The sequence below is a fragment of the Hemibagrus wyckioides genome, linkage group LG06, assembly GCF_019097595.1.
Source record: "Hemibagrus wyckioides isolate EC202008001 linkage group LG06, SWU_Hwy_1.0, whole genome shotgun sequence".
NCBI classification, from domain to species: domain Eukaryota; kingdom Metazoa; phylum Chordata; class Actinopteri; order Siluriformes; family Bagridae; genus Hemibagrus; species Hemibagrus wyckioides.
Genome location: NC_080715.1, coordinates 44,248,891 through 44,276,331, shown reverse-complemented (window position 1 = coordinate 44,276,331; position 27,441 = coordinate 44,248,891). Strand labels below are relative to the sequence as shown.

Genomic DNA, 27,441 nt, shown 5'->3' with positions numbered 1-27,441 from the left:
CAGCTAGCAACATTCCTGCACTTGCTCTGGATCTATGGCTTATAAAACAGCTACTGTTCATACATGAGAGCAGGTTCACTTAACTCACAATTTGTAAAACCTGACTGAGTTGCGCTTACATGATTTCCCAACAACATATCCTCTGATCAAGATATTACCAATATTAAATTACTATTTATTCCACCACTATTCCACACTCACACTTATTAATATTAAACTCTCTTACTCCCTATGTAAGTGATAACATTGAGTTATTCCATCTGCAACGGTTTTCTTTGTATTTATTACCCAATTGCTGAGATTTCTCTGTCCCAGCTGCCCGAACAGCTGAGTAACTTCAGCTGATGACTAAAGATGAACATATTCACCAAGGACATGACATAGCACTTGATCTATTGACAACACTTATAATTATTATAATAATAATAATAATAATAATAATAATAATAATAATAATAGGCTTGTTTGTTTTTTTCACACAATGATAGCCTCTCCAACAGCATTACAGGATGTTTGATTCTCCAATCCCAAACCTATTGAATAAACATGAGGATACTTTTTAAGAGACACCAAAGCATTTCCCTAAGTAGCTCTGATTAAGGGAGTCTAAATGCTGTAAATGTTCAGTAAATATGAAAATGCAGTAACTGACTTGGTTTCATTGAGGCTTACCATATGTGGGCCAATCTGAAATTTTTTCATTCAATGTGGAGAGAGCACCATCCAACCTTGTATTTAACCCTGGTGATTAATATATCAGACCATTAAAACATTGTCTGAATGGTAAGAATTTGAGGTCTAGAAAGATTACTTGCAGCACCAGGGAGTAGTTGGGAGTGTCACCACTTTCAGCAGTGGCACTTATCTAACGAGGCAGGATTCGACAGTTTGGACAATTTGAAGGTTCCAAAAGGCCTCTAGGCTGTAGTTGTTTCTTTGGCTGGACACCCAAGCAGTCACAAATGCACAAAGGGTGGGTTTTGCTGGGCTGTCTTGCATGTGCCTGACTAGATAGAAGAATTGTCAGTAAATCATCATTTAATTTGTTTCATCACTTATTCTTAATCTATAGGGCAGATTTTCAGCATATGAACTTTGAGCACACACTAACATCATGTTTATCTTCCTACCAGGAAAAAAAACAAAACAAAAAAACTCTAGGCCAGGGTATGACATCATACATATTATGCTGTCACTCAAACTTGTGGGTGTAATCAATTCCAAAACTATAAAAACACCAGAGCTGCTCGAGTCATAGGTAAATTAAGTGTGACATTTTACTACTGATTTACAGTGATACCAACAAGAGGTATTTTTTTTTTAAATCTTTATGCAACACAAAAATGCTGCTTTGATTAACTTGATGGAATTTAATCAGTCTGATCGCTGTGAGCATTTCTCCTGTCCAGAGAGATCTGTATCTCCTGCAGTTTATATCTTACTGTACGTGTGTTCAGCTGCTGTGGTTCTGCTAACAGTGTGTGGAAATCTGCTGGTCATCATCTCTGTTCTTCACTTCAAGCAGCTTCACACACCAACCAACATGCTGGTGCTCTCTCTGGCTGTGACAGATTTCTTCATTGGAGCTTTAGTGATGCTGTCAATGTTAATCTGGATGATTGAGTCATGTTGGATTTTTGGAACACATTTCTGCATATGTGTTATGATGACTGCCTCCTTCCTGATGACCTTATCAATATATCATATGGTTCTGATTGCTGTGGATCGCTATTTGGCTCTCTCAAACCCATTTCTCTACATGAACAGAGTCTCTGTGAGAATCACTCGTGTTGTAATTGTTTCTGACTGGTGTGTGGTGGTAGCCTATAACTTTCTCCTTTTTTATTTCAATGTAGACTTCATGAGCTCTTTCATGTGTCCTGGTGAATGTTTTCTCTCTCTGAACGTGTTTTGGTCTATAATTGATCTCATATATTCGTTTATATTTCCACTTTCTGTCATAATCATATTGTATACTCGAGTTTTTGTGATTGCTAAGAAACATGCCACTGCTATCAGAGAGCTTAATAATCACACACGGCCTAAAACACAGAAAATCACCTCACACGCCATGAAATCTGAGAGAAAAGCAGCTAAAGTCCTCGGCATTTTAGTGTCTGTGTTTCTGGTGTGTTTACTTCCATATTTTATTTATAGTTTGTTAGGTTATGTTATTGAATTACAGTTAGAAACATTTCAGAAAGCCACTGTCTTGATTTGTCTTAATTGCACCATTAATCCGTTTATTTATGCTCTGTTTTACCCGTGGTTCAGAAGGTGCATTAAATTAACTATAACTTTGCAAATATTCCAGACAGACTCTGCATTAATCAATGTTCTTTCATGAAGCCTGTTTTTCCCACTCCTTCTAATGATGTTCCCATATGTTACTATTGTACTAGATGTCATTTAAATATTATAATATCCTAACAAATCTAACAGAGCGTGTGAAAAGGTACTAATTCTTGTTTTAAAACTTCAGGTATTCCTGATGCATTGTTTGTCTTTTAATAACATGTTGTTATAAGCCCTGTGTGTACAGGAATATGGACGTGTTAAGATGCTTGAGTTTCAAAATTTAACTTTTGTCTTAACTAAAATATAACTAATGTTAACTATAATATGAAAAATAAATTATATTACAGTCTCATAGATTAGTTTACACATATTTTTATGCATTGAACTTGATTTATCAAGATTTGCTTGTGCATGTCAGTGTGTGTATATTTCCACACACCCATCTCCATGTGTATGCAGGATCCCCTGGTGGTAGAAAGGTAAACTGATTACGAACTTCTGACTGTGTACTGTCAATCATATTAGCACAGGAGAGAGTAATTACAGATTTTGGTTCTAACAGGTAAGGGCCAGACAGCTAATGCAATTTAAATGTGATGTAAATCAAATATAAGGCTCATCTAAAAATGTTTTGTGATGAGGTTTTATGATTTGGCTTGTGCAGCTGAGTGGAACAATGGATCACTGAAAATGAGAAGTGGATCATCATTAGTCTTTATGAAAGCTAATGTGCAGTGTGGGGCCCAGGTGTAGTGTATCAGAAAATCAAAAACCTCCTTCAACACTGTGAGAAAAGCATTCTTGCACAGTGAATTTCTCTGTGACTAGAGCTGAATAGTGAACCACTAAGCATATTTACTCATTTTCTACTCAACATTGCTATTATTTTTCAAGTATTAGATTTAGCACTTCAGTGTAAGCCAATTTACAGTCACCGTCAGGTCCAGATATTTAGCATGCCAAATATTTCACGGGCATTGGCGACGCATCGGCGATGTAACCGGGCACCAAGAAGGACTGAGAGGAAGGAGGTTAGTGAAAACAGTACTTTAAATAAGAAACACTCTCAAAAGGAAGGCGTAAACTAAGAGAAACTGATTCAGACAAAAAGAACCACTAGGCAAAAATAACTCCTGTGGGAAGAACAGAACAGAGGAATCACAGGCGAATAAACCACTAGAATGATGGTAGGAAGAGCAGTCTCTACATAACTCATTATAATACTCGCCGCTGACTCTGGCGAGGGTGTTAAGTAGTGTCCGGGAAATTGGGTGCAGGTGACAGCGCTAGAATTCAGGTGATTGGGGGCATAGTAGAGTGCCTGAGGTTGGCACATCTGTGACAGGCGACTCTCTCAGATCACATCTTTGGTAATTCACACTGCACGATTGTCACTTGCGTGCATTTGCCTTACATTTAGGCCATTTGTCGGCGATCTCGCAAAACCTGTCGGCGACTGAAAATCAGGGCAAAAATCGTGCAGTATGAACTTGGCATAAATCAAAAATATATTGACATTTTATTTAACATTAGGACACCCCATTTTGGCACCAGTGTAGGGAGCTCTGATGGTTCAGGAAAGAGAAAACTGGAAGTAGGCGAAACGATCACAGCAAGAACTTTTTCTTTTTGCACGTTTCAACTCACTGCTACAGGATACAGTTCAGCACTGGTGTGTAATCCTTACTGGGAACTTCCCTCAGCTCCACCCTCTATTCACAAACTATCACTGAACCACACCCCGATAAATTTTTGTAAAAATAATAATAAATAATAATTACTAATAATGAATACTTGATTTTTCACACTGTGATTGCCTCTTCAACAGCTTTTAATAGGATGTTTGGTTTTCTTAGCCCTCACCTATTCAAAAAAAAAAAACATGAGGATAGATTTCTCTAAATAGCTCTAAATAAGGAGGTCTAAATGCTGTAAATGTTATGGGTGCTTTTTTTTGGTCTGTCTTTATACTGCGTCCACTGCACTAGTCACAATAACTCAGTTGTTTCATTGAGACTAACCATATGTGGTAATTTTTTACGTTAATACCTGATATTTTTTCATGCAAGGTGGAGATCACCATCCAACCTTGTAATTAATCTTGGTAATTAATGTATCTGACCATTACAACATTGTCTGAATGGTAAGAAGAATTTGAGGTCTAGATAGATTACTTTCTGTGCCATATAGTTGGGACACATATAGTTGTCACAGTTGTATTCTGTTTCATGGTTATCTGATGCCTGCTAGAAGCCTGATTGCCCCGGTTTAGAGCATGTACAATGCTGACAGATCTTATGTGGGCACTTATATAATGAGGCAGGATTTGACAATATGAATGTTCCAAAAGGCCTCTAGGCTGTGGTTGTTTCTTTGGCTGGACACCCAAACAGCCACACATGCACAAAGGGTAGGTTTTGCTGGGCTGTCTTGCATGTGCATAACCAGATAGAAGAATTATCAGTGAATCATGATTTAATTTGAAAATGTTTCATCACTTATTCTTCATCTGTAGGGCAGGTTTTCAGCAGAGGAACGTTGTGTTGACATTTAGGCTTCAAGTGATCTTTTGCATTGTATTCATCCTCCTGCCAGAAGAAAAAAAAAAAACAACCTTTTCCCAACAGGGGATGACATCATATCTATTATGCTGTCACTAAAACTTGTGGGTGTAATCAATTTCAAAACTATAAAAGCACCAGAGCTGCTTGAGTCATAGGTAAATTAATTGTGGCATTTAACAATTACTGATTTACAGTGATACCATCCAACTAGAGGTATTTTTTAAACTCTTTATGCAACACTGAAATAAGATAAGATAAGATAAACCTTTATTTGTCCCACTGTGGGGAAATTTCCAAGCTGTATTAATGAACCTGACAAAATTTAATCAGTCTGATCGCTGTGAGCATTTCTCTTGTCCAGAGAAATCTGTATCTCCTGCAGTTTATATCTTACTGTACGTGTGTTCAGCTGCTGTGGTTCTGCTAACAGTGTGTGGAAATCTGCTGGTCATCATCTCTGTTCTTCACTTCAAGCAGCTTCACACACCAACCAACATGCTGGTGCTCTCTCTGGCTGTGTCGGATTTCTTTGTTGGTGCTTTAGTGATGCCGTTGATGTTCATCTGGGTGATCGAATCATGCTGGATATTTGGGAGAGATTTCTGCATATGCTTTTGGTTGACTGCTTTTTTCTTAATGGTCATATCCATCTATAATATCGCTCTGATTGCTGTGGATAGATTTTTTGCTCTGTTAAATCCCTTTCTCTACACAAACATAGTCTCTATGAGAACAATGTGCACTGTGGTTTATCTTAACTGGTGTGTAAATCTAGTGTATAGCTCAGTGATCTTTCATTACATGAATTTTCTAATGTGTCCTGGTGAATGTTATTTCATTCTGAACGAGGCTTGGTCTGTAATTGATATCATATATTCATTTATTTTTCCACTTTCTGTCATTATCATATTGTACACTCGAGTTTTTCTGCTTGCTAAGAAACATGCCACTGCTATCAGAGAGCTTAATAATCACACACGGCCTAAAACACAGAAAATCACCTCACACTCCATGAAATCTGAGAGAAAAGCAGCTAAAGTCCTCGGCATTTTAGTGTCTGTGTTTCTGATGTGTTTACTTCCATATATCATATACGGTTTCTTAGGTTATGTTATTGAACTACAGTTAGAAACATTTCAGAAAGTCACAGTCTTGATTTGTCTTAATTCTACCATTAATCCGTTTATTTATGCTCTGTTTTACCCGTGGTTCAGAAGGTGCATTAAATTAACTATAACTCTGCAAATATTCCAGACAGACTCTGCATTAATCAATGTTCTTTCATGAAGCCTGTTTTTCCCACTCTTTTTCGACTGATGTCCTCAAATATTACTATTTTATTAAATGTCATTTAAATATTTACTCAATCAGTGTCCGAGGGGGACATTCCTCCAAACAAATCTAACAGCCAGAGTGGAAAGGTCCTTATTCTTGTTTTAAATCTTCAGGTACTCCTGATCTATTGTTTGTCTTTTAATAACATGTTGTAATAATTTCTGTGTATACAGGAATATGGACATGTGTATTAAGATACACAAGTTTAAAAATGTAACGTCTTAACTAAAATGTAAATAACGTAAACTATAATACTAACAATAAATTTTTTAATTGTATTACAGTCTCATACTTTAGTTTACACACATTTTTTGCACTGAACCTGATTTATCAAGATTTCCTCGTGCATGTCAGTGTGTGTATATTTCCACACACCCCTCTCCATGTGTATGCAGGATTCCCAGTGGTAGAAAAGTGTAATAGCAGGTAAACTGATTATTAGGAGCTTCTGACCATGTTCTGTCAATCATATTTGCATAGGATTTTCATGACTTGTCCAAGATGGCGACGCGGCAGTAGCACGCAGCGGCCACTCCGGAACCAAAATGGTGCTTTCTTTTTGTTTTAGCGCTAAATTTAAAGTGCATGGACGCCAAAGACAGTGGTGTTCATGTATACGACCGCCAGACGATATTACGGTACAGAAATCATGCAGTTACTAACTTGCATGATGAACTACTCTGCAAACTTCGCGAACTCGGCTTGCTGCGAAGTCCAGGCCTTCAGTCCTCGGCGTCGCCTGATGCCGGTGGCCAGGAGAGAGGACGTCACAAGCGTTGTTCGAGGAAGCGGAAGTGCGGTAAAAGGGCGGTAAAAGGTGTCCGTGCTAGGCTAACAACCAACCCTAGCCGGCCAGCACTCCCTTCCATCATCTTGTCCAACGTCTGCTCACTGGATAATAAACTGGACTACATCCGACTCCAGCGAACTACACGGCGTGAGTTCAGAGACTGCTGCGTCTTTGTTTTCACGGAGACGTGGCTCAGCGACAGAGTTCCAGACGCCACCATTCAGCTAGCCGGGCTAACCGTGTTTCGTGCTGACAGGAATGCAGCTCTGTGCGGTAAGACTCGCTGTGGCGGTGTGTGTGTTTACATCAACACGGCATGGTGTAAGGACTCTGTGCTTGTGTCTAACTACTGCTCATCGGTAGTGGAGTTTGTAACTGTTAGATGCAGACCTTTTTATTTACCCCGGGAATTCACCACTACTCTCATTATCGGAGTGTACATTCCACCCAGCGCTAATGCTAAGGAGGCTCTGTGTGAGCTGTACGGAGTTATTAGCGAGCTGCAGAATGCTCACCCCGACGGACTGTTTATCATCGCCGGAGATTTCAATCATGTAAATCTCAGAACAGTGCTCCCTAAATTCCATCAGTATGTGGACTTTGCTATGAGAGGGGCGAACACGCTGGATGTTGTTTATTCAAACATTCCCGGCGCGTATCGTGCGGAGCCCCGCCCCCACCTCGGCTACTCAGACCACATCTCTGTTATGTTGATTCCAGCATACAGACCACTCGTCAGACCGCTCTAAACCGGTTCTGAAACAGGTTAAAACCTGGCCAGCAGGAGCCATCTCTGCTCTTCAGGACTGTTTTGAGTGCACTGACTGGGACATGTTTAGGGAGGCTGCAACCAACGGCGACTCTATTGACTTGGAGGAGTACACGGCATCAGTGACCAGCTACATCGGGAAATGCATCGATGACGTGACTGTCTCCAAGACCATCACAACACGCTCCAACCAGAAGCCGTGGATGACTGCAAAAGTGCGTGCTCTCCTGAAATCGAGAGACTCTGCCTTCAGATCAGGGGACAGGGTGGCCTTAAAAACAGCAAGGGCCAAACTGTCCCGAGCGATCAGAGAGGCGAAGTGTGCACACGCCCAGAGAATCCACAGCCACTTCCAGAACAGCAGAGACTCCTGGCGCATGTGGCAGGGCATTCAGGCGATCACCAACTACAGGACAACTTCACCTTCCTGTGACAGTGATGCCTCCCTTCCAGATGCGCTGAACGACTTCTACGCTCGGTTTGAGGCACAGAACAACACAACAGCAAGGAAGACCATCCCTCGTCCGAATGACCAGGTGCTCTGTCTCACCACGGCTGACGTGAAGAGAACTCTATGCAGAGTTAACCCACGGAAGTCTGCTGGACCAGACAACATTCCTGGCAGAGTTCTCAGGGAGTGTGCAGAGCAGCTAGCAGATGTCTTCACTGACATCTTCAACATCTCGCTGAGCAGATCCATCATCCCTACGTGCCTCAAGACAACGACCATCGTCCCTGTGCCAAAGAAGTCCACGGTTTCCTGCCTCAATGACTACCGTCCCATTGCACTCACACCAATCGTGATGAAATGCTTCGAGAGGCTCGTCATGAGGCACATCAAGTCACAGCTACCACCCTTGCTGGACCCCTTGCAGTTTGCGTATCGTCCTAACCGTTCCACGGAAGACGCCATCACCACAACCCTCCACCTGGCCCTCACACACCTGGACTGCAAAGACTCCTACGTTCGAATACTGTTCATAGATTTCAGTTCAGCATTCAACACAATCATCCCTCAGCAGCTGATTAAGAAGCTGAGTCTCCTGGGCCTGAACACCTCTCTCTGCAACTGGATCCTGGATTTCCTGACTGGGAGACCTCAGTCAGTCCGGATCGGGAGCAGTATCTCCAGCACCACCACACTGAGCACTGGAGCACCTTAGGGCTGTGTGCTCAGTCCATTGCTGTTCACTCTGCTGACTCATGACTGTGCAGCAATTCACAGCTCCAACCACATTGTCAAGTTTGCTGATGACACGACCATGGTGGGTCTTATCAGCAAGAATGATGAGTCAGCATACAGAGAGGAGCTGCAACATCTAACAGCCTGGTGCAGAGCCAACAACCTCTCCCTGAACGTCGACAAGACCAAAGAGATGGTTGTTGACTTCAGGAGAGCACAGTGTGACCATTCTCCGCTGTCCATCAATGGCTCCTCTGTGGAGATCATCAAGAGCATCAAATTCCTTCACTGAAGAACTTCACCTGGTCACTCAACACCAGCTCCATCACCAAGAAAGCCCAGCAGCGCCTCTACTTCCTGAGGAGGCTGAGTAAAGCCCATCTCCCTTCCCCCATCCTGACTGTGTTCTACAGAGGGACCATCAAGAGCGTCCTGAGCAGCTGCATCACTGCCTGGTTTGGGAATTGCACCGTCTCAGATCGCAAGACCCTTCAGCGGATAGTGAGGACAGCTGAGAAGATCCTCGGAGTCTCTCTCCCCTCTATCACAGACATTTACACCGCACACTGCATCTGCAGAGCTAACAGCATTGTGGCTGACCCCACACACCCCTCACACACACTCTTACACACCCCACACACCCCTCACACACACTCTTACACACCCCACACACCCCTCACACACACTCTTACACCCCACACACTCCTCACACACACACTCTTACACACCATTGACCTAGAGGGCGCTGGTGGAAATTGGGCTACTGTTGGTTGAAGAAGTAGAGGAGGGAGGAGAGTGTGCAGACAGAGAGAGAAGAGAAAAGGTAAGTGTGTAGGACTGAGAATAGGAACTCTGAATGTTGGTAATATGACAGGGAAAGGTAGAGAGCTGGCTGATATGATGGAGAGAAGGAAGATGGATATATTGTGTGTACAGGAGACCAGGTGGAAGGGTAGCAAGGCTCGTAGTATAGGAGCAGGATTCAAGCTGTTTTATTATGGTGTGGATAGTAAGAGAAATTGGGTAGGTGTGTGTTTAATGGGGAACAGTAACTGGTGCAACAGTGTAAGCGTTGTTCCTCTCACACGCTCCTGCACACCCAACCTGGAACTATTGTCTATCAAATGTCATCCTTTTTACCTTTCTTGGGAGTTTACATTGGTCATAGTCAGTGCCATTTATATTCCACCTCAGGCAGACACGGACACTGCTTTATGCCAGCTGCATGAGGCACTCACACAGCATCCAGCAAGTTTCATCAGCACATCACCTGCCCCACCAGGGGTGAAAGGACACTGGACCACTGTTACACAACAGTCAAAGATGGTTACAAGGCACAATCTCTCCCCCATTTGGGAAATCCACAATCTTCCTCATGTCAAAATATAAACAAAGGCTCAAGCAGGCAATTCCAGGTCAGAGGATGGTCGTGCGCTGGACGGAGAGTGGTGTGAGTGGTGTGAGTGGTGTGAGTGGTGGCCACTCTACAGGATGCACTCAATGATGCAGACTGGGACATGTTCTTGTGCAGATCTGATGACATCAACGTGGTTACAGAAGTAATTGTGGAATTCATTGGGAAACTACCGAATGATACTGTACAAAAGTATGTTTCCCAATCAGAAGCCGTGGGTGGATAAGACCATCCGCGATGCTCTGAGATCTCGCACCGCTGCCTATAATGTGGGACTTGTGTCGGGTGACATGGACTCGTACAAGGCTGCATCATACAATGAAAGTGGTGATGGTGGCGAAGCAGCGCTACGGGAGGAAGCTAGAGTCACAGCTCCAACAGAGTGACTCTAGGAGCCTGTGGCAAGGACTAAGGACAATATCTGACTATAAAGCACCAACATCCGGTATGACGAATGCGGACATGTCTCTGGCAGATGAGCTGAACACCTTCTACGCACACTTTGAGGCTGCAGCTAACGGTGCTAATGCTACAGCTAATGCTACAGCTAGTGCTAATGGCTGCAGACGGGAAGAGAATTCCAATCACTGGAAATGCATTCATCATCTCCAAGCATGACACGAGGAGAGCCTTCAGGACAGTGAACACCAGGAAAGCAACAGGACCAGACGGAATCTCAGGTTGAGTCTTCAGAGCTTGCGCTGACCAGCTAGCACCAGTGTTCACTGAAATATTTAACCTCTCCTTAACCCGGTCGGCAATCCCCACATACTTCAAAGAGTCCATCATTGTTCCTGTCCTGAAGAAACCCCATCCTTTTCCCCTCATTGACTACCGCCTGGTAGCCCTGACCTCAGTAGTGATGAAGTGCTTTGAGCGGCTGGTCAGACATTATCTTTTCACTACTAGTCACACTGGATCCACTACAGTTTGTTTACTGGCCAAACCGCTTAACAGATGATGCCATTTCTCACCTCCTTCATACATCACTCTGTCACGTGGACAGTCAAAAGGGGAATTATGTTAGAATGCTGTTTGTCAACTACAGTTCAGCATTTAACACTATAATCCCCTCCACACTCACCACCAAGCTGGAGCACCTGGGACTCAGCCCATCTCTCTGTCAGTGGATCTCAAATTTCCTAACTGGCAGACCAAAGGCAGTAAGGATGGGCAGACATGTCTCAGCCTTCCTCTCCCTCAGCACTGGAGCCCCTCAGGGTTGTGTTCTGAGCCTCCTGCTGTACTCATTGTACACATATGACTGCATGGCCACTACCAACATCCACCACCATCAAGTTTGCTGATGACACCGTTGTGGTCGGACTGATCTCCGACAACAATGAGACAACCTACCTAGAGGAGATTAGGAATCTGGAGAACTGGTGCCAGAGGAACAACCTCCTCCTTAACATCAGCAAGACAAAGGAGCTGATAGTGGACTTCAGCAAAAGCAGGAGAGGAGCTACCAGACCCCTGTGATCAATGAGAACCCATTGGAGAGAGTGGACAGCTTCAGATACCTCAGTGTTCACATCACGCAGGACCTGTCATGGTCTTGTCACATCAACACCGTGGTGAAAAAGGCCCGGCAGTGTCTCTACCACCTCAGCACCCATGCAGGACAGACTAGCTCTTCAGAGGGTGGTGCAATCAGCTGAACGCATCATCCGTACCAAGCTCCCTGACCTGCACTCAATCTACAACAAGCTGGACCAAGGCCAGGAAGATCGTGAAGGACCTCAGCCACCCCAACAATGGACTTTTCTCTCTGTTGAGGTCATGGAAGCACTTCTGCTCCCTGAAGGCCAACACAGAGAGACTGAGGAAAAGCCTTTTCCCACAGGCTATAAGGTCTCTCAACCAGAACTCCACATAGGACTCAACTGATTGGACTTGCTATGTTTCCTTGACACGTGTTGGAACACACCACAACCACTCTAATCATTTGCACATTGCAGGACTGAAGTACACAAAACACAAAACATAAACATATATGTTGTACATTTCTGCCCCTGTTTACACATAAAGAGGACTATTGTGCACACCTGCTCTTTAAAGATGAACGATAACACTGCTGCTCATCATTTCATTTCACTCCATGACCACCCCGTATTGCTGCTGTCTGCACACTGCACATGTCACACACTTTACATAGTTTATTATTTATTACAGTTGTTTCTTTTTTCCTTTTCAAGGGTCAAAACAGTCATGTAAGCATTTAACTGCATATCATATTGTGCATGATTATGTATGTGACAAATAAAATTTGAATTTGATTTGAATTTGATTTGAGACTTCATGGTGGAATGAAGAAATTCAGGATACTATTTAGAGGAAGAGGTGAAAGGACTTGGACATGGAAAGGACTGAAGAGAATAGACAGGAATACAAGAAGTTATAGTGCAAAGTGTAGAGGGAGGTGTCTAAGGCCAAGCAGAAGGCATATGATGAGTTGTACACTAGGTTAGACACTAGAGAAGGAGAGAAGGACTTGTACAGGTCAGCTAGGCAGAGGGATAAAGATAGAGATGGAAAGGTGCTCACAAGTGAGGAGAGTGTACAGAGATGATGGAAGGAGAACTTTGAAGAGCTGATAAATGAGGAAAATGAGAGGGAAGGAAGAGTAGAAGAGGTGAACTCTGTAGAACAGAAAGTGGATAAGATTAGAAAGGATGAAGTCAGGAATACTTTGAATAGGATGAAAAGTGGAAAGGCAGTTGGTCCTGACGACATCCCGGTGGAAGTCTGGAAGTTTCGACAATGTGAATGTTTCAAAAGGCATTTAGGCTGTGGTTGTTTCTTTGGCTGGACACCCAAACAGCCACCCATGCACAAAGGGTAGGTTTTACTGAGCTGTCTTGCATGTGCCTGACTAGATATAAGAATTGTCAGTGAATCATGATTTAATTTGAAAATGTGTTACATCACTTATTTTTCATCTACAGGGCATATTTTTAGCATATGAACTTTGTGCTGATATTTAGGCTTTGTTAAGCACTCTTTAGCATTGTGTTTAACCGCCTACTAGAAAAAAAAAAGACTTTAGGCCTTTTTTCCCCAACAGGGTATGACATCATACATATTATGCTGTCACTCAAACTTGTGGGTGTATTCAATTTCAAAACTATAAAAGCACCAGAGCTGCTTGAGTCAGGTAGATTAATTGTGACATTTTACAGTTTTACAGTGATACCATCCAACTATAGGTATTTGTTTTTTTAACTCTATGCAACACTAAAATGCTGTATTGATGAACCTGACAGAGTTTAATCAGTCTGATCGCTGTGAGCATTTCTCCTGTCCAGAGAGATCTGTATCTCCTGCAGTTTATATCTTACTGTACGTGTGTTCAGCTGCTGTGGTTCTGCTAACAGTGTGTGGAAATCTGCTGGTCATCATCTCTGTTCTTCACTTCAAGCAGCTTCACACACCAACCAACATGCTGGTGCTCTCTCTGGCTGTGTCGGATTTCCTCGTCGGTGCTTTAGTGATGCCATCGATGTTGATCTGGACAATTGAGTCATGCTGGATTTTTGGGAGAGATTTCTGTATCTCCTTTTGGTTGACTACTTTTTTACTAATGGCCATATCCATCTATAATATCGCTCTGATCGCTGTGGATAGATTTATTGGTCTGTCAAATCCCTTTTCCTACACAAACACAATCTCTATGAGAACAATGTGCACTGTGGTTTATCTTAACTGGTGTGTAAATCTAGTGTATATCTCAGTGATCTTTTATTACACAAATTTTCAAACATGTCCTGGAGAGTGCTATTTCATTCTGAATAAGGTTTGGTTTGTAATTGATATCATATATTCGTTTATATTTCCACTTTCTGTCATAATCATATTGTATACTCGAGTTTTTGTGATTGCTAAGAAACATGCCACTGCTATCAGAGAGCTTAATAATCACACACGACCTAAAACACAGAAAATCACCTCACACTCCATGAAATCTGAGAGAAAAGCAGCTAAAGTCCTCGGCATTTTAGTGTCTGTGTTTCTGATGTGTTTACTTCCATATTTTATTTATAGTTTGTTAGGTTATGTTATTGAACTACAGTTAGAAATATTTCAGAAAGTCACAGTCTTGATTTGTCTTAATTCCACCATTAATCCGTTTATTTATGCTCTGTTTTACCCGTGGTTCAGAAGGTGCATTAAATTAACTATAACTCTGCAAATATTCCAGACAGACTCTGCATTAATCAATGTTCTTTCTTGAAGCCTGTTTTTCCCACTTTTTTTCACTGATGATGTCCCCAAATATTACTGTTTTATTAAATGACATTTAAATATTTACTCACTTCATGTCTCAGGGGCTTTTATCCAAACAAATCCATCAACCACAGAGTGTGGAAAGGTATTAATTCCCACTTTAAATCTTCAGGTACTCCTGATACATTGTTCATGTCTTTTAATAACATGTTGTAATAAGCCTTGTGTGTACAGGAATATGGACATGTGTATTAAGATACTCGAGTTTAAAAATGTAGCGTATGTGTTAACTAAAATGAAACTAATGAAACTAACAATAAATTAATACATTATATGACAGTCTCATAGTTCTCACACACATTTTTATGCATTTTTATCAAGAGTATCTTGAACCAATTTATCAAGATTTGCTTGTGCATGTCAGTTTGTGTCCATTTCCACACACCCCTCTCCATGTGTATGCAGAATCCACTACTGGTAGAAAAGTGTAATAGCAGGTAAACTGATTATGAGTAGCTTCTGACTGTGTATTGTCAATGATATTTGCATAGAAGAGATTAATTACAGATTTTGGTGCTAACAGGTAAGGTACAGACAGGTAACAGATTAGATGTGATGTAAATCACATAAAAGGCTCATCTAAAAATGGTTTGTGATGAGGTTTTTTTAATTTCGCTTGTGCAGCTGAGTGGAATAATGGATCACTGAAAATGAGAAGTGGATCTTCATTTGTCTTTATGAAAGCTAAGGTGCAGTGTGGGGCCCAGGTGTAGTGTATGGAGAATCAAAAACCTCCTTAAACACTGTGAGAGAAGCTTTACATTTTTGCACAGTGAATTCTTTGTGACTGGAACTGAATAGTACGGTGCACTCTGAGCTCAAAAGGTTTGTCAATTTTCAACATTTTCAAAATTGTGTTTGAATGAGTCTGAGCATCAACTGGCACAGAAGAGCAAAAAAAACTATTAAAAAACCCACAAGCATATTTACTCGTTTTCTACTCATCAACATTACTATTATTTAGTATTAGATTCAGCACTTCGATATAACCAATTTAATCCTTTTCATGTCAAAAGTAACCTAATTATTGATCATTGTCATTGGCATCCCTATAAATATAATTTACTAATTCATTTCTTTTACACAAGCAGGACTGCTGTCATAGTGATTATCAGCACAGGTGTGATTTGGCTTAAGGTAATTTCAGCCATGCTGATATTATTTATGACACTTAGTTTTTATACAACAATTCTTGATACAACAAACTAATATTGATATGTTTGAAGCCACAGCTGGACACAGCTTACTATGAGAAAGAAAGACTTGTCTCACTGTCACAAACTAGTGCAAGAACTAGAGTTTTTCATGTAGTATTATGTTAGTATCATGTTATCTAATGTTAAGTAAATCGAAAATATATTGGCATTTTATTTAACATTAGGCCACCCCATCAAAAGTATGTAAGCTTGAGGATGGGGCAGGACTTACAGGAAGTGTTAGTTAATATCAGAGAGTTCATAACACCATAAGTCATACGAAATGGAACATGACTTTTAGGTGTCACTAAAATTCAGAAAATATCACTGTGTTGTCTTGTTTGGAATGACACACCCTCACTTGCAGGTAACCAGTTGTTGGAGGTACTGGCTTGTACTGGATGTTTCAGGAGGTAGTTTACCATTCCCACCCTCTAAAGGACTGTATACAGGTCCTGCCACTTGACAAGGAACTTGCAGGCAGTATCGGGGACAAGGAGCATTACTTGGTCTCTTGGAACTCTTGGTTCTGAGCCAGCCAGTTGTAGGTTCACTGCTGCTCACGTTGGGCTGCTTTCAAATTCTCCTTGATGATGGGCCCCTCTCTGTCGATCCTGGCCACAGTTGATGACTGAGCGGAAGGGAGAGTGTTGTCCCTCCCATGCTTCTCAGGGCATGTCCAACAGTCCCTGAGGTTGCCATTTGAACAAAAGCTGGAAAGCGGTGAATCCCATGGAGGCTTGGAGTCTCATGTATGGTGGAGATGACGTAAGGATGGAGGAGGTCCCAGTTCCACCTTTCCTTGTCTACCACACAGTGGAGCATCCTCGGGTCTATTTGAACCGCTACATGAGTCCACCCTTGCACAGCTCCTGCAACACTTGGGTGGCAACCCTCATGTTCGGGGACAGCCCCTGCATGACCCCATGCTGGTGAATGCTCACCTCCAACCTGAGGACCTGAGGAGAAAGGGTGTGCCTTCTAGGAGTCTGAGAGAGCAACCCTGTTAATTGTGAGCAAAAAAAAGTCAGCATTGCTGTACAAGTATTCATGACAAAACAATTAAGAACAACCAAGGAAGAACAACCAAGGAACAAACCAGCACTCGACCACACCTGATCAATTTCTGAAAAAGAATAATAATAATAATAATAATAATAATAATAATAATAAATAATTGTTTTTTTTCACACTGTGATAGCCCCTCTAATGGCTTTTATAGGATGTTTGGTTATCTCAGCCTTCACCTATTCAACAAACATGAGGCTAGTTTTCTTTAAAAAGCTGTAAGGAGGTATAATTGCTGAAAATGTAGTGGGAGTCTTTACTCTGCATCCACTGCACCATTGTGCAGTCACAATAACTAAGTTGGTTTACATTTACATTTCTGGCATTTGGCAGACACTCTGATCCAGAGCGACATACAAAAGTCCTTTGAAATCTCTATCAGTTAATACAGTAATCCCCCTCTATATCGCGGTACATATATCATGGTCCTGGTATATCGCCGGATTTTTATTTGGAACATGACTAATTTTTTTTGCAGTTTGTCCCGGTATGTTGTGGTATCCCCAAACCTTATAGTGAATTATTTTTTTGTTGAAATAAGATAATTTATTAATAAAAAACATAATTATTAATTACAAAATATAAACATTAACTAAAATAAAGTAAAATGTTAATAATATATCAAATACTGTACAGCATAGCATTGTTTAGGAAAGCACGGTGCGGGGATGCTGAAAATCAAAATACAACACGGCTGGAGGAACGAGTCCGGCCAATCGGAATTCCCCATTCATTTAATCATGGTTGTGATTGGGTGCTGGCTATGAATGCAGTTGGGGAAAGGGAAGCAGAATTCTCCAGCATCCCAGTTCTTCAGGTGTCACTGTCCAGATTGTTTCGTTTTGTGCTGTGAACCCTGTATTTTTATGGTTTTTCTGCAAGCACTATTACTGTATGTCGCCCAAATGCTCTGCATCTTCTAAGGCTTCTGGAAAGGACCATACATACATACATACACTACTCACAAAAAGTTAAGGATATTGGACTTTCGGGTGAAATTTCAGGATGCACCTAAAATGCACTATAACCTTTACAGGTGAACTTAATTTGACCTTCTTTACACTTTTGAATGCACATGTCCAACTGTTCAGTGTTTCAGTACTTTTTGCAGAACTTGCTGTTCTCTAACAAGGTGCTTAATGGCAAAATTCACAACTAGTGTTCGATCCATGAATCGACCAATACATTTTTTGGTTCAATTAGAATTGGTATTTAAACAGTCCTCTTCATCATGCTGTTCACATTTTGACATCATGAGACCAAGACCACACCTAACAATTGATCAACAGCTTCAAACAGGATGTTCTCAGAGGGAAGTGGCCACTGAGCTTAGAGTGTAACAGACTGTCATCAGCAGGTTGCGACAGAGATACTGAGAGACTGGAAGAGTCACAGAATGGCATTGAAGTTGATGTCCTTTGGCCACATCCCATGGTGATGACCGCTTCATTGTGAACAGTGCCCTGCGGAACCAGATGATGAATGCCACTCAACTCCAGGCACATTTAAGGGAGGTGAGAGGCACCAAAGTGTCACATCAGACCATTCGAAACCTGCAAGGGTACCTGACCACACCACCAGGCACAGGCCAGGGAGCATTTACTCTGGACGAGGGACCGGTGGGCCTCAGTGCTGTTCTCTGATGAAAGTCGATTCACATTGAGCAGAAATGATGGCCGCCAATGATGTTGGAGACATCAAGGAGAGCGCTATGCATCAGCCACTGTTGTGGTGGTGTTGCAGTCTGGGCAGGTGTGTCCACTCAATACAGAACTGCCCTACATCTTGTGAATGGTACAGTGACAAGCCAATACTACCTGAATAACATCATTAATCCAGTCATTGTGCCCCTGCATGAACAACACAGGCCTAATTTCATCTTCATGGACGACAATGCTACAACTCATTGAGGTCATTAGGGAAAGGCTGCTGGAGGCTGGGGTACCTCAAATGGGGTGGCCTGCACTTTCTCCAGACCTGAATTTCATAGAAAACCTATGGGATCAGCTGAGTCGCCGTGTAGAGGCTCGTAACCCTGCACCCCAGAACCTCAATGACCTGAGGGCCGCCCTTCAAGAAGAGTGGAATGCCATGCCTTAGCAGACAATAAGTCGACTCATGAACAGCATGAGACGTCATTGTCAAGCTGTAATATATGGTCAAGGGCACATGACAGATTATTGAGACACTGACATTTTTTGTTGTGGTATACCCAACACTGTTGTTGGCTTTTGTTTCAATAAATTGTTTGAGATGAGGAAATCACCATTGCATGCTTCTACTTAAATGCCCGACTTTCATGATATAATATCACTGTAGCCTGAACTTTTTATATCTTCCATAAATTTCACCCAAAAGTCAAATATCCTTTTTGTGAGTAGTGTACATACATACATACAGTACTTACTATAAATGTGATATTTCTACGAATTTACCACAAATTTATCTCGCTATATGCTTGCAAATGTTTTCTGTGTGGGTTTAAAGAGTGTGGGAGGGTAATTTACGGCTTAATAAAAAAAGCATTTATGGGTGGCGTCCGTGTATCGCAGATTTTTGTTTATTGTGGGTGGTTTTGGAATGTAACCCCCGCGATAAATGGGGGATTACTATACATTAACACTGGTTCAGTAGAACTTAGGATGCCTTCAGCCTTTAGGTTTTTTTTAGTTTTTTTTTTATATTATTTAATTATTTTTTAATTATGTACATACAACATGGGGGACTTCCCTGGCCTCTGCTTATTTATGAGGTCTGTCTTTACTGTAGAGGGATTGGTGAGGATGATTAACACCTATTTAAGAAGGTGGCTGGGTGTCCCAAAAAGCTTCTGCTCCATTGGCCTGTACATCACAGGCAACAAGTTGCAGCTGCCAGTGACATCAATGCTAGAGGAGTATAAAGCAGCAAAGACACACCAAGCCACGATGCTGCGAGACAGCAAGGACAAACAACTACGCCAGGCAGGCTTTTTGGTCAGGACAGGTTGTAATGGTGAGTCAGCAGAGGACTAACAGAGGCTGAGGATCAACTGCAACATGCAGACATCATCAGAACAGTAGCTCAGGATGGGCTTGGACTGAATTGCTTCACCAGAACAAACTGGAAAAAAGCTGACTCAAAGGAATGCCTCAGCATGGTACAGAGGAAGGTCCACAAGGCAGAGGAGGAAACCTGCCATGCCAAGGCTGTTGCCATGAATAAACAAGGCAGCTGGCCAAGGTGGGAGGGCATAGAAGAAAGGGCCCTGATGTGGCAAAAAAAAAATTTACCATAGAAGGATGCCAGATAATTCTTGATGTGTTCTGTTTATGATGGTCTAAATACTCCATCAAACCTCCATACTTGGGGGATGTCAGAGAGCTCCAGTTGCGCACTATGTGGAAAGCAAGCCAACCTTGAGCATGTCCTCTCAGCATGCCAGTCAAGTTTGGCAGATGGGAAATTCCAGTAGTGTCATGATAAGATCCTGTCCAAGTTGGCGGAGGGTGTGGAACAGGCAAGGAAGAAGGTTAAACAACTTTACGACAGGCATCATTTTATCCAGTTCATCAGGACAGGTAAGAGCACTGCAGCAGGACACAGGAGTGGAGGGGTTCTGGCCTCAGCAAATGAATGGGAGATGCTGGCAGACCTGAAGAAGCAGCTCAAATTCCCAGAGGAGATAGCACACACTAGCCTCAGACGGCTGGTAGGCAAGGTCACCGAACAGGAACAAAAAGCAACTCATTGGATCTGGACACAGTGGGAGATGCGGTGGCAGAGCAAACCTGTTGAAGGACGAACTATGTCACAGAGTTAGGTAGTGGTCAGCAGGGGTAGATCCAGGATGCTGTACCTGCTGTTGAGCCCTCCTGAGGTGTCATGGGCTTAAACCGTTGAAACACCAAGGAAGGGGGTGATGCCAATCTGATAACCAGCTGTAACTACAAACCCTACAGTTGAGAGATGTAGCCAAGCCTTCACCTGGTGCATGAAAGGAGGAGAGAAGGAGAGGAGAAGCGATGCCACTGGCTCACAGTTGGTGCAGGGCTGAGTACCTGTAAAGGTTGTCCAGTCTTGAAATGGCAACAGAGTGAACAAGCACCTGAGTAGTCTGTGTGGAGAGAAAGGGCCGAATCCTTTTGATGTTGTACAGAAGAAACCAACATTAGCATGTGACATTAGAAACATGGGAGAAAAAGGACAGTTGATTGTCCATGGTTACCCCAAGGTTGTGAGCACTGGGTAAAGGGGAGATCATGAAGTTGTTCAGAGATAACGCAAGATCCTGGGCTGGGGATGAATCACCTGGGATGACCAGCAGTTTAGTTTTGCTGGGATTGAGTTTCAGCTGATGAGCTGTCAGCTTGTGACAGCAAGAAATTAGTGCCTATAATGAACCCAGAAACTACAGTGACCTAATAGTTCCTCATGGGCTGTTGATTGCTGTTGTAGAAAGGACTTCAATCAGTTACGATCCAGTGTCACCCAAATGAGGATGGGTTCCCTTCTGAGTCTGGTTCCTCTCAAGGTTTCTTCCTCATATCATCTCATGGAGTTTTTCCTTGCCACCATCGCCACAGGCTTGCTCATTAGGGATAAATAGGGGTAAAATAAAATAGGGATAAAATAGTTTCATAATTTAATTTTAATAATTTATTTTTATTTTTTTCTGTTTCTCTTCTTTTATAAAGCTGCATTGAGACAATGTCCATTGTAAAAGGTGGTATACAAATAAATTGAATTGAATGGAATTTTGCTGGGCTGTCTTGCATGCACCTGACTAGATAGAAGAATTGTCAGTGAATCATGATTTAATTGGAAAATGTGTTTCATCACTTATTCTTCATCTACAGAGCAAATTTTCAGAATATGAACAGTGAGCTGATATTTAGGCTTTGTTAAGCACACTTTAGCAACTTTTTCATGTTTAACTCCCTACCAGAAAAAAATTTAAAAAAATCATTTTTCCCCCAACACGGTGTGACATCATACATATTATACTGTCACTCAAACTTGTGGGTGTAATCAATTCCAAAACTATAAAAGCACCAGAGCTGCTTGAGTCTTAGGTAAATTAAGTGTGACAACTACTGATTTACAGTGATACCAAAAAAGAGTTTTTTTTAACTCTTTATGCAACACAAAAATGCTGTATTGATGAACCTGATGGAATTTAATCAATCTGATCGCTGTGAGCATTTCTCCTGTCCAGAGAGATCTGTATCTCCTGCAGTTTATATCTTACTGTACTTGTGTGTTTTCTCTCTCTGAATGTGTTTTGGTCTATAATTAATCTTATATATTCATTTATATTTCCACTTTATGTAATAATCATATTTTATACTTTAGTTTTTGTGATTGCTATCAGAGAGCTTTAGAGCTTCAGAGAAGGTGCATTAAATTAACTATAACTCTGCAAATATTCCAGACCAACTCTGCATTAATCAATGTTCTCTCATGAAGCCCGTTTTTCCCACTCCAGTTTTTCCCAGGAATGTCCCCAAATGTCACTATTGTACTAGATGTCATTTGAATATTATAATATCCTAACAAATCTAACAGCCAAAGAGTGTGGTCCTAATTCTCGTTTTAAAACTTCAGGTACTCCTAATACATTGTTCATGTCTTTAAATAACATGTTGTAATAAGCCCTGTGTGTATTGAGACATGTATTAAGATACTCGAGATTAAAAACTTAACTAAAATACCAACTATGAATTAATAAATTATATTTCACTTTAGTTTACACACATTTTTATGCATTGAACCTGATTTATCAAGATTTTCTTGTGCATGTCAGTGTGTGTCCATTTCCACACACCCCTCTCCATGTGTACGCATGATCCCCTGGTGGTAGAAAAGTGTAATAGCAGGTAAACAGATTATGAGGAGCTTCTGACTGTACTGTCAATCAAAGTAGAGAGCAATTACAGATTTTGGTTCTAAGAGGGAAGGTGCAGACAGGTAACACAGATTAGATGTTATGCAAATCATATAAAAGGCTCATCTAAAAATGTTTTGTGATGAGGTTTTATGATTTTGCTTGTGCACCTGATTGGAATAATGGGTCACTGAAAATGAGAAGTGGATCTTCATTTATCTTTATGAAAGCTAAGGTGCAGTGTGGGGCCCAGGTGTAGTGTATGGAGAATCAAAATCCTCCTTCAACACTGCAAGAAAAGATTTACATTCTTGTACAGTGAATTTCTCTGTGACTGAAGCTGAATAGTACGGTGCACTCTGAGCGCAAACGGGTTGTTAATTGTCCCCATGTACAATGTTTTCAAAATTCTGTTGCCACTAGGCCTTATCTTCCAACAAGGCATGACATCATGTATTATGCTGTCACTTAAACTTGGGGGTGTGATCATTTCTAAAGTATAAAAACAGAAAGAGCTGTTCGAGTCAGACGTCATTTGACTGTGACCTTTAACATTTTACTTTAAACTTTGTAGACATGAGAGAAATGCTGTATTCATGAACCTGACAGAGTTTAATCAGTCTGATCGCTGTGAGCATTTCTCCTGTCCAGAGAGATCTGTATCTCCTGCAGTTTATATCTTACTGTACGTGTGTTCAGCTGCTGTGGTTCTGCTAACAGTGTGTGGAAATCTGCTGGTCATCATCTCTGTTCTTCACTTCAAGCAGCTTCACACACCAACCAACATGCTGGTGCTCTCTCTGGCTGTGACAGATTTCTTTATTGGTGCTTTAGTGATGCCGATGATGATTATCTGGATAAATGAGTCATGTTGGATTTTTGGAACAGATTTCTGCATGTGTGTTATGATGACTGCCTCCTTCCTGATGACCTTATCCATATATCATATTGTTCTGATTGCTGTGGATCGCTATTTGGCTCTCTCAAACCCATTTTTCTACATGAACAAAGTCTCTGTGAGGATCACTCGTGTTGTAATTATTTTTAACTGGTGTGTGGTGGTGGCCTATAACTTAGCACTTTTTTATTTCAATGGAAACCTCATGAGCTCTTTCATGTGTCCTGGAGAATGTTTTCTCTCTCTGAATGTGTTTTGGTCTGTAATTGATCTCATATATTCATTTATATTTCCACTTTCTGTCATAATCATATTGTATACTCTAGTGTTTGTGATTGCTAAGAAACATGCCACTGCTATCAGAGAGCTTAATAATCACACACAACCTAAAACACAGAAAATCACCTCACACTCCATGAAATCTGAGAGAAAAGCAGCTAAAGTCCTCGGCATTTTAGTGTCTGTGTTTCTGGTGTGTTTACTTCCATATTTTATTTACAGTTTATTAGGGAATGTTATTGTAGTACAGATAGAATCTATTCAGAATTTTCTGATCATCATTTGTCTTAATTCCACCATTAATCCAGTTATTTATGCTCTGTTTTACCCGTGGTTTAGGAGGTTTGTTAAATTAATTATAACTCTGCAAATATTTCAGACAGACTCTGCATTAATCAGTGTTCTTTTTTAAAAAGTTATTTTTATGATATGCCAAAAAATTGCTATTGTAATATTGCACTTTAACTCCTGTAACAAATCAACCTTAAATATAACATGCGTATACATCTATTATATAATAACAATATTTGGTTTTTAAATATTTCTAATGTAATGCAATAAGATATAATTGTTTATTATATAGATAGGTGGAATTAATTTTGATAGTGCAGCTTAAAATAAGAATTAAATCATTAGAAATACAGAAACACTTCATGAGGAAGTGAAAACACAGTATGGGATAGTAAAAAAGCAACTGGAAACTAGATTTATTTTGCAATGTTTGATTTTTTATTAAAAATTTATAAAGGCTGATGAGGCTTCAGAGTGAATCAATCATTCTCTTTATTAGACACAGCATTAATAAAAGCTACTACCATATTGCATAATACAATTTTTTAGCCTTCAAAATGTATCATTACTAATTTGCATGTGACATTAAAATACACTGATATAGTATAAATAAAGGGAAAAAATGACCATTTCATCAACAACAGTGTGGCCTCATTTAAATGTAAGCATTTGACTGTAGAAGGAGCTTCTGGACATGTGCTGAATATTTATGCAGTGTATATTTACATGGCATAATTATTCACCAGGCAGTGTGTTAGAACAGCTCATAAAAATATTTAGTAAACATATGATTTTAAACTGTATTGTCTTTTTTGAGAAAAGCTGACTGTTTTTTTTTTTTTCTATAGGTTTCCAATCCATAAATCTGTAACATTCAAACTGCACAGGATTTCATGAACAGAGCCAAAGAGAAAGAGGGGTAAAGTCTGATGACTCCAAAACAGTGAGAGATTTGGACAAATCACTGACTTTAGGATGGAAATAGTGGCTGATGTTAGGCAGGTGGTCATAATGTTATGCCTGATGTGTATATGCACACAACACTTCTGTGCTAAGGATCACAATACGCAAACCTACTAGAAATGGCTTAATGAAACCTAAGGTTCAGTGTGGGGCCCAGGTATAGTGTATCAGAAAATCAAAAACCTACAACACTGCAATATAATTAAACCAGTGCTGTTTTTATAATTATCAGCATTTTGGAACACTGTTTAAATAAATAAATTAGTAGTATCATATTATCTAATGTTAATTAAATAAAAAAAAAATATTGACATTTTATTTAACATTAGGCCACCCCATCAAAAGAACATAAGCTTAAGTATGGGGCAGGACGTGGTCATGGTGTTCACAGGTCCAGACTGCCAGAGGGAGCCCTCGCCCGAATATTGACTGTGTTCATGCTGTTTCCAGTTTTCATGGCTTTTAAGCAGCATGCTCCCTCTGGCCCAACGCGAAGTATCGTTTCCCTGAGTCTTGTGCCAAGCCTTGCTGTTTATAGCCTTATGATTGATATATATGTATGATCCTTGCCTGTTTTCCTGTTTCTACAATTTTCGGTTTCTGTTTTGGTTTTGATCGCCTAGTATTTGCTTTTCCGGTTTTGACCTTTTCGCCTGCTTACCCGTTTACGATTCTGCCTGCTGATTTCAATAAATATCTGCACATGGATTTTAACCCTCCCATGTTCAGCGTGTCCTTACAGGATGCTTTGCCGGATATGAGTCCAGCAGATATGAGAGCGGCTCTGTGGTGACAGCGTATCCTCATCCAAGCTTACCAGATGGAAGTGGATTCACTGAGAGCTGCCAACCAACAGCTCCAGCTACAGCCAGCTAGCCAAGCCACGGATGACCTCAAGACCTCAAGGAGGTATTTAGCGAAGAAAGAGCAGCCAAGCTTCCCCAACACCAGTCATGGGATTGCGCCATTGAGCTCCTACCTAATGCCATGCTGCCTAAGAGTAAAGTTTACTCTCTTTCCATACCAGAAAAGCGAGCTATATATTCAAGAAGCTCTCTCTACAGGATACATTCGGCCATATACGTCCCCCGCTGCAGCAGGTTTCTTTTTCATGGAAAAGGAGGATGGTTGGTCCGACCATGTATTGATTATTGGGGACTAAATGCCATCATGGTTCCCTACCCCATCCTCTGCCACTCATGCCCACAGCCCTCGAACAGCTCCAGGGAGCCAAGATATTCACCAACCTAGACCTGCGCAGTGCTTACAGTCTGATCAGGATCAGGAAGGGGGATGAATGGAAAACAGCCTTCCACACCATGCATGGGCACTATGAATACCAGGTCATGCCCTATAGTCTCATGAATGCTCCTGCTGTATTCCAGTCTCTGATCAGTGAGGTCTTCAGACATATGTTGAACCGCCATGTCATCACCTTGTCATGACCATGTCATGTCATCACCGTGAACAACATATCAGGCACGTTCAGGCCGTCCTCCGGCGTTTAGCAGAACATCACCTGTATGCTAAGCTGGAGAAGTGTGTGTTTCCCCGAATGTCCGCGACATTTCTGGGGTATGTCATATCACAAGGGGGGGTGGGGGGGGGGGTGGAGATGGACTAGAGTAAAGTGTCGGCAATCACAGCCTGGCCGGAGCCTTCCACTGTCAAAGACCTACAACATTTTCTGGGTTTTGCCAACTTTTACAGCCGTTTCATTAGAAACTATAGCACCATTGCGAGCCCTCTCGCATCCCTATTGAAAGGGAAGCCACGTCACCTACAATAGACTGATCCAGCCAAGAGAGCATTCCAACTCTTAAAACGGACCTTCACTTCCGCTCCCATTCTCTGCCATCCTAGACCTGACTTACCTTTCAATGTTGAAATGGACACCTCTAGCAGTGGGATAGGAGTGAATTGTGACATGGGAAACAGAGAGCTCTTGTCCATGAAGGTGGCCTTAGAAGAATGGAGGCACTGGCTGGAAGGAGCCAACCACCCATTTTTGATCATCACTGTTCATAGAAACCTGGCATACCTACGAGAAGCCAAGCAACTAAACCCCCGCCAAGCCAGATGGGCTCTGCTCTTCTCCCGCTTCAAGTTCTCCGCCACATACCGACCTGGCTCTAAGAATGGAAAAGCTGATGCGCTCTCCAGACTCCATGACACCACATGCCAACCTGCTTCCCCCGAGCCTATCCTACCCCCATCTGTTCTCATAGCCCCAGTCCAAT

General features: G+C 41.5%; 5 protein-coding genes across 7 annotated transcripts in view; all 5 read left to right on the top strand.

Annotated features, from left to right (window-relative positions):
* Positions 1–27,441, top strand: part of LOC131354587 (trace amine-associated receptor 6-like) — a 181,287-nt gene that overhangs the window by 68,306 nt on the left and 85,540 nt on the right. The window lies entirely within an intron of this gene.
* On the top strand, positions 1,361–2,347 carry LOC131354609 (trace amine-associated receptor 13c-like). The gene has a single exon (XM_058392464.1). The coding sequence runs from the start codon at positions 1,364–1,366 to the stop codon at positions 2,345–2,347; it is 984 nt and encodes a 327-aa protein (XP_058248447.1). The 5' UTR covers positions 1,361–1,363.
* LOC131354602 (trace amine-associated receptor 6-like) lies at positions 5,169–6,149 on the top strand. Its single transcript, XM_058392457.1, has one exon. It carries the CDS (start codon positions 5,169–5,171, stop codon positions 6,147–6,149), a length of 981 nt encoding a protein of 326 aa, XP_058248440.1.
* On the top strand, positions 13,607–14,587 carry LOC131354601 (trace amine-associated receptor 13c-like). The gene has a single exon (XM_058392456.1). The coding sequence runs from the start codon at positions 13,607–13,609 to the stop codon at positions 14,585–14,587; it is 981 nt and encodes a 326-aa protein (XP_058248439.1).
* LOC131353890 (trace amine-associated receptor 13c-like) lies at positions 23,367–24,359 on the top strand. The gene has a single exon (XM_058390969.1). It carries the CDS (start codon positions 23,367–23,369, stop codon positions 24,357–24,359), a length of 993 nt encoding a protein of 330 aa, XP_058246952.1.

What these genes read in the sequence shown, in the direction of transcription:
- LOC131354601 (XM_058392456.1), top strand. Translation starts at nt 13,607, where the DNA reads ATGAACCTGACAGAGTTTAATCAGTCTGATCGCTGTGAGCATTTCTCC.
- LOC131353890 (XM_058390969.1), top strand. Translation starts at nt 23,367, where the DNA reads ATGAACCTGACAGAGTTTAATCAGTCTGATCGCTGTGAGCATTTCTCC.
- LOC131354602 (XM_058392457.1), top strand. Translation starts at nt 5,169, where the DNA reads ATGAACCTGACAAAATTTAATCAGTCTGATCGCTGTGAGCATTTCTCT.
- LOC131354609 (XM_058392464.1), top strand. Translation starts at nt 1,364, where the DNA reads ATGGAATTTAATCAGTCTGATCGCTGTGAGCATTTCTCCTGTCCAGAG.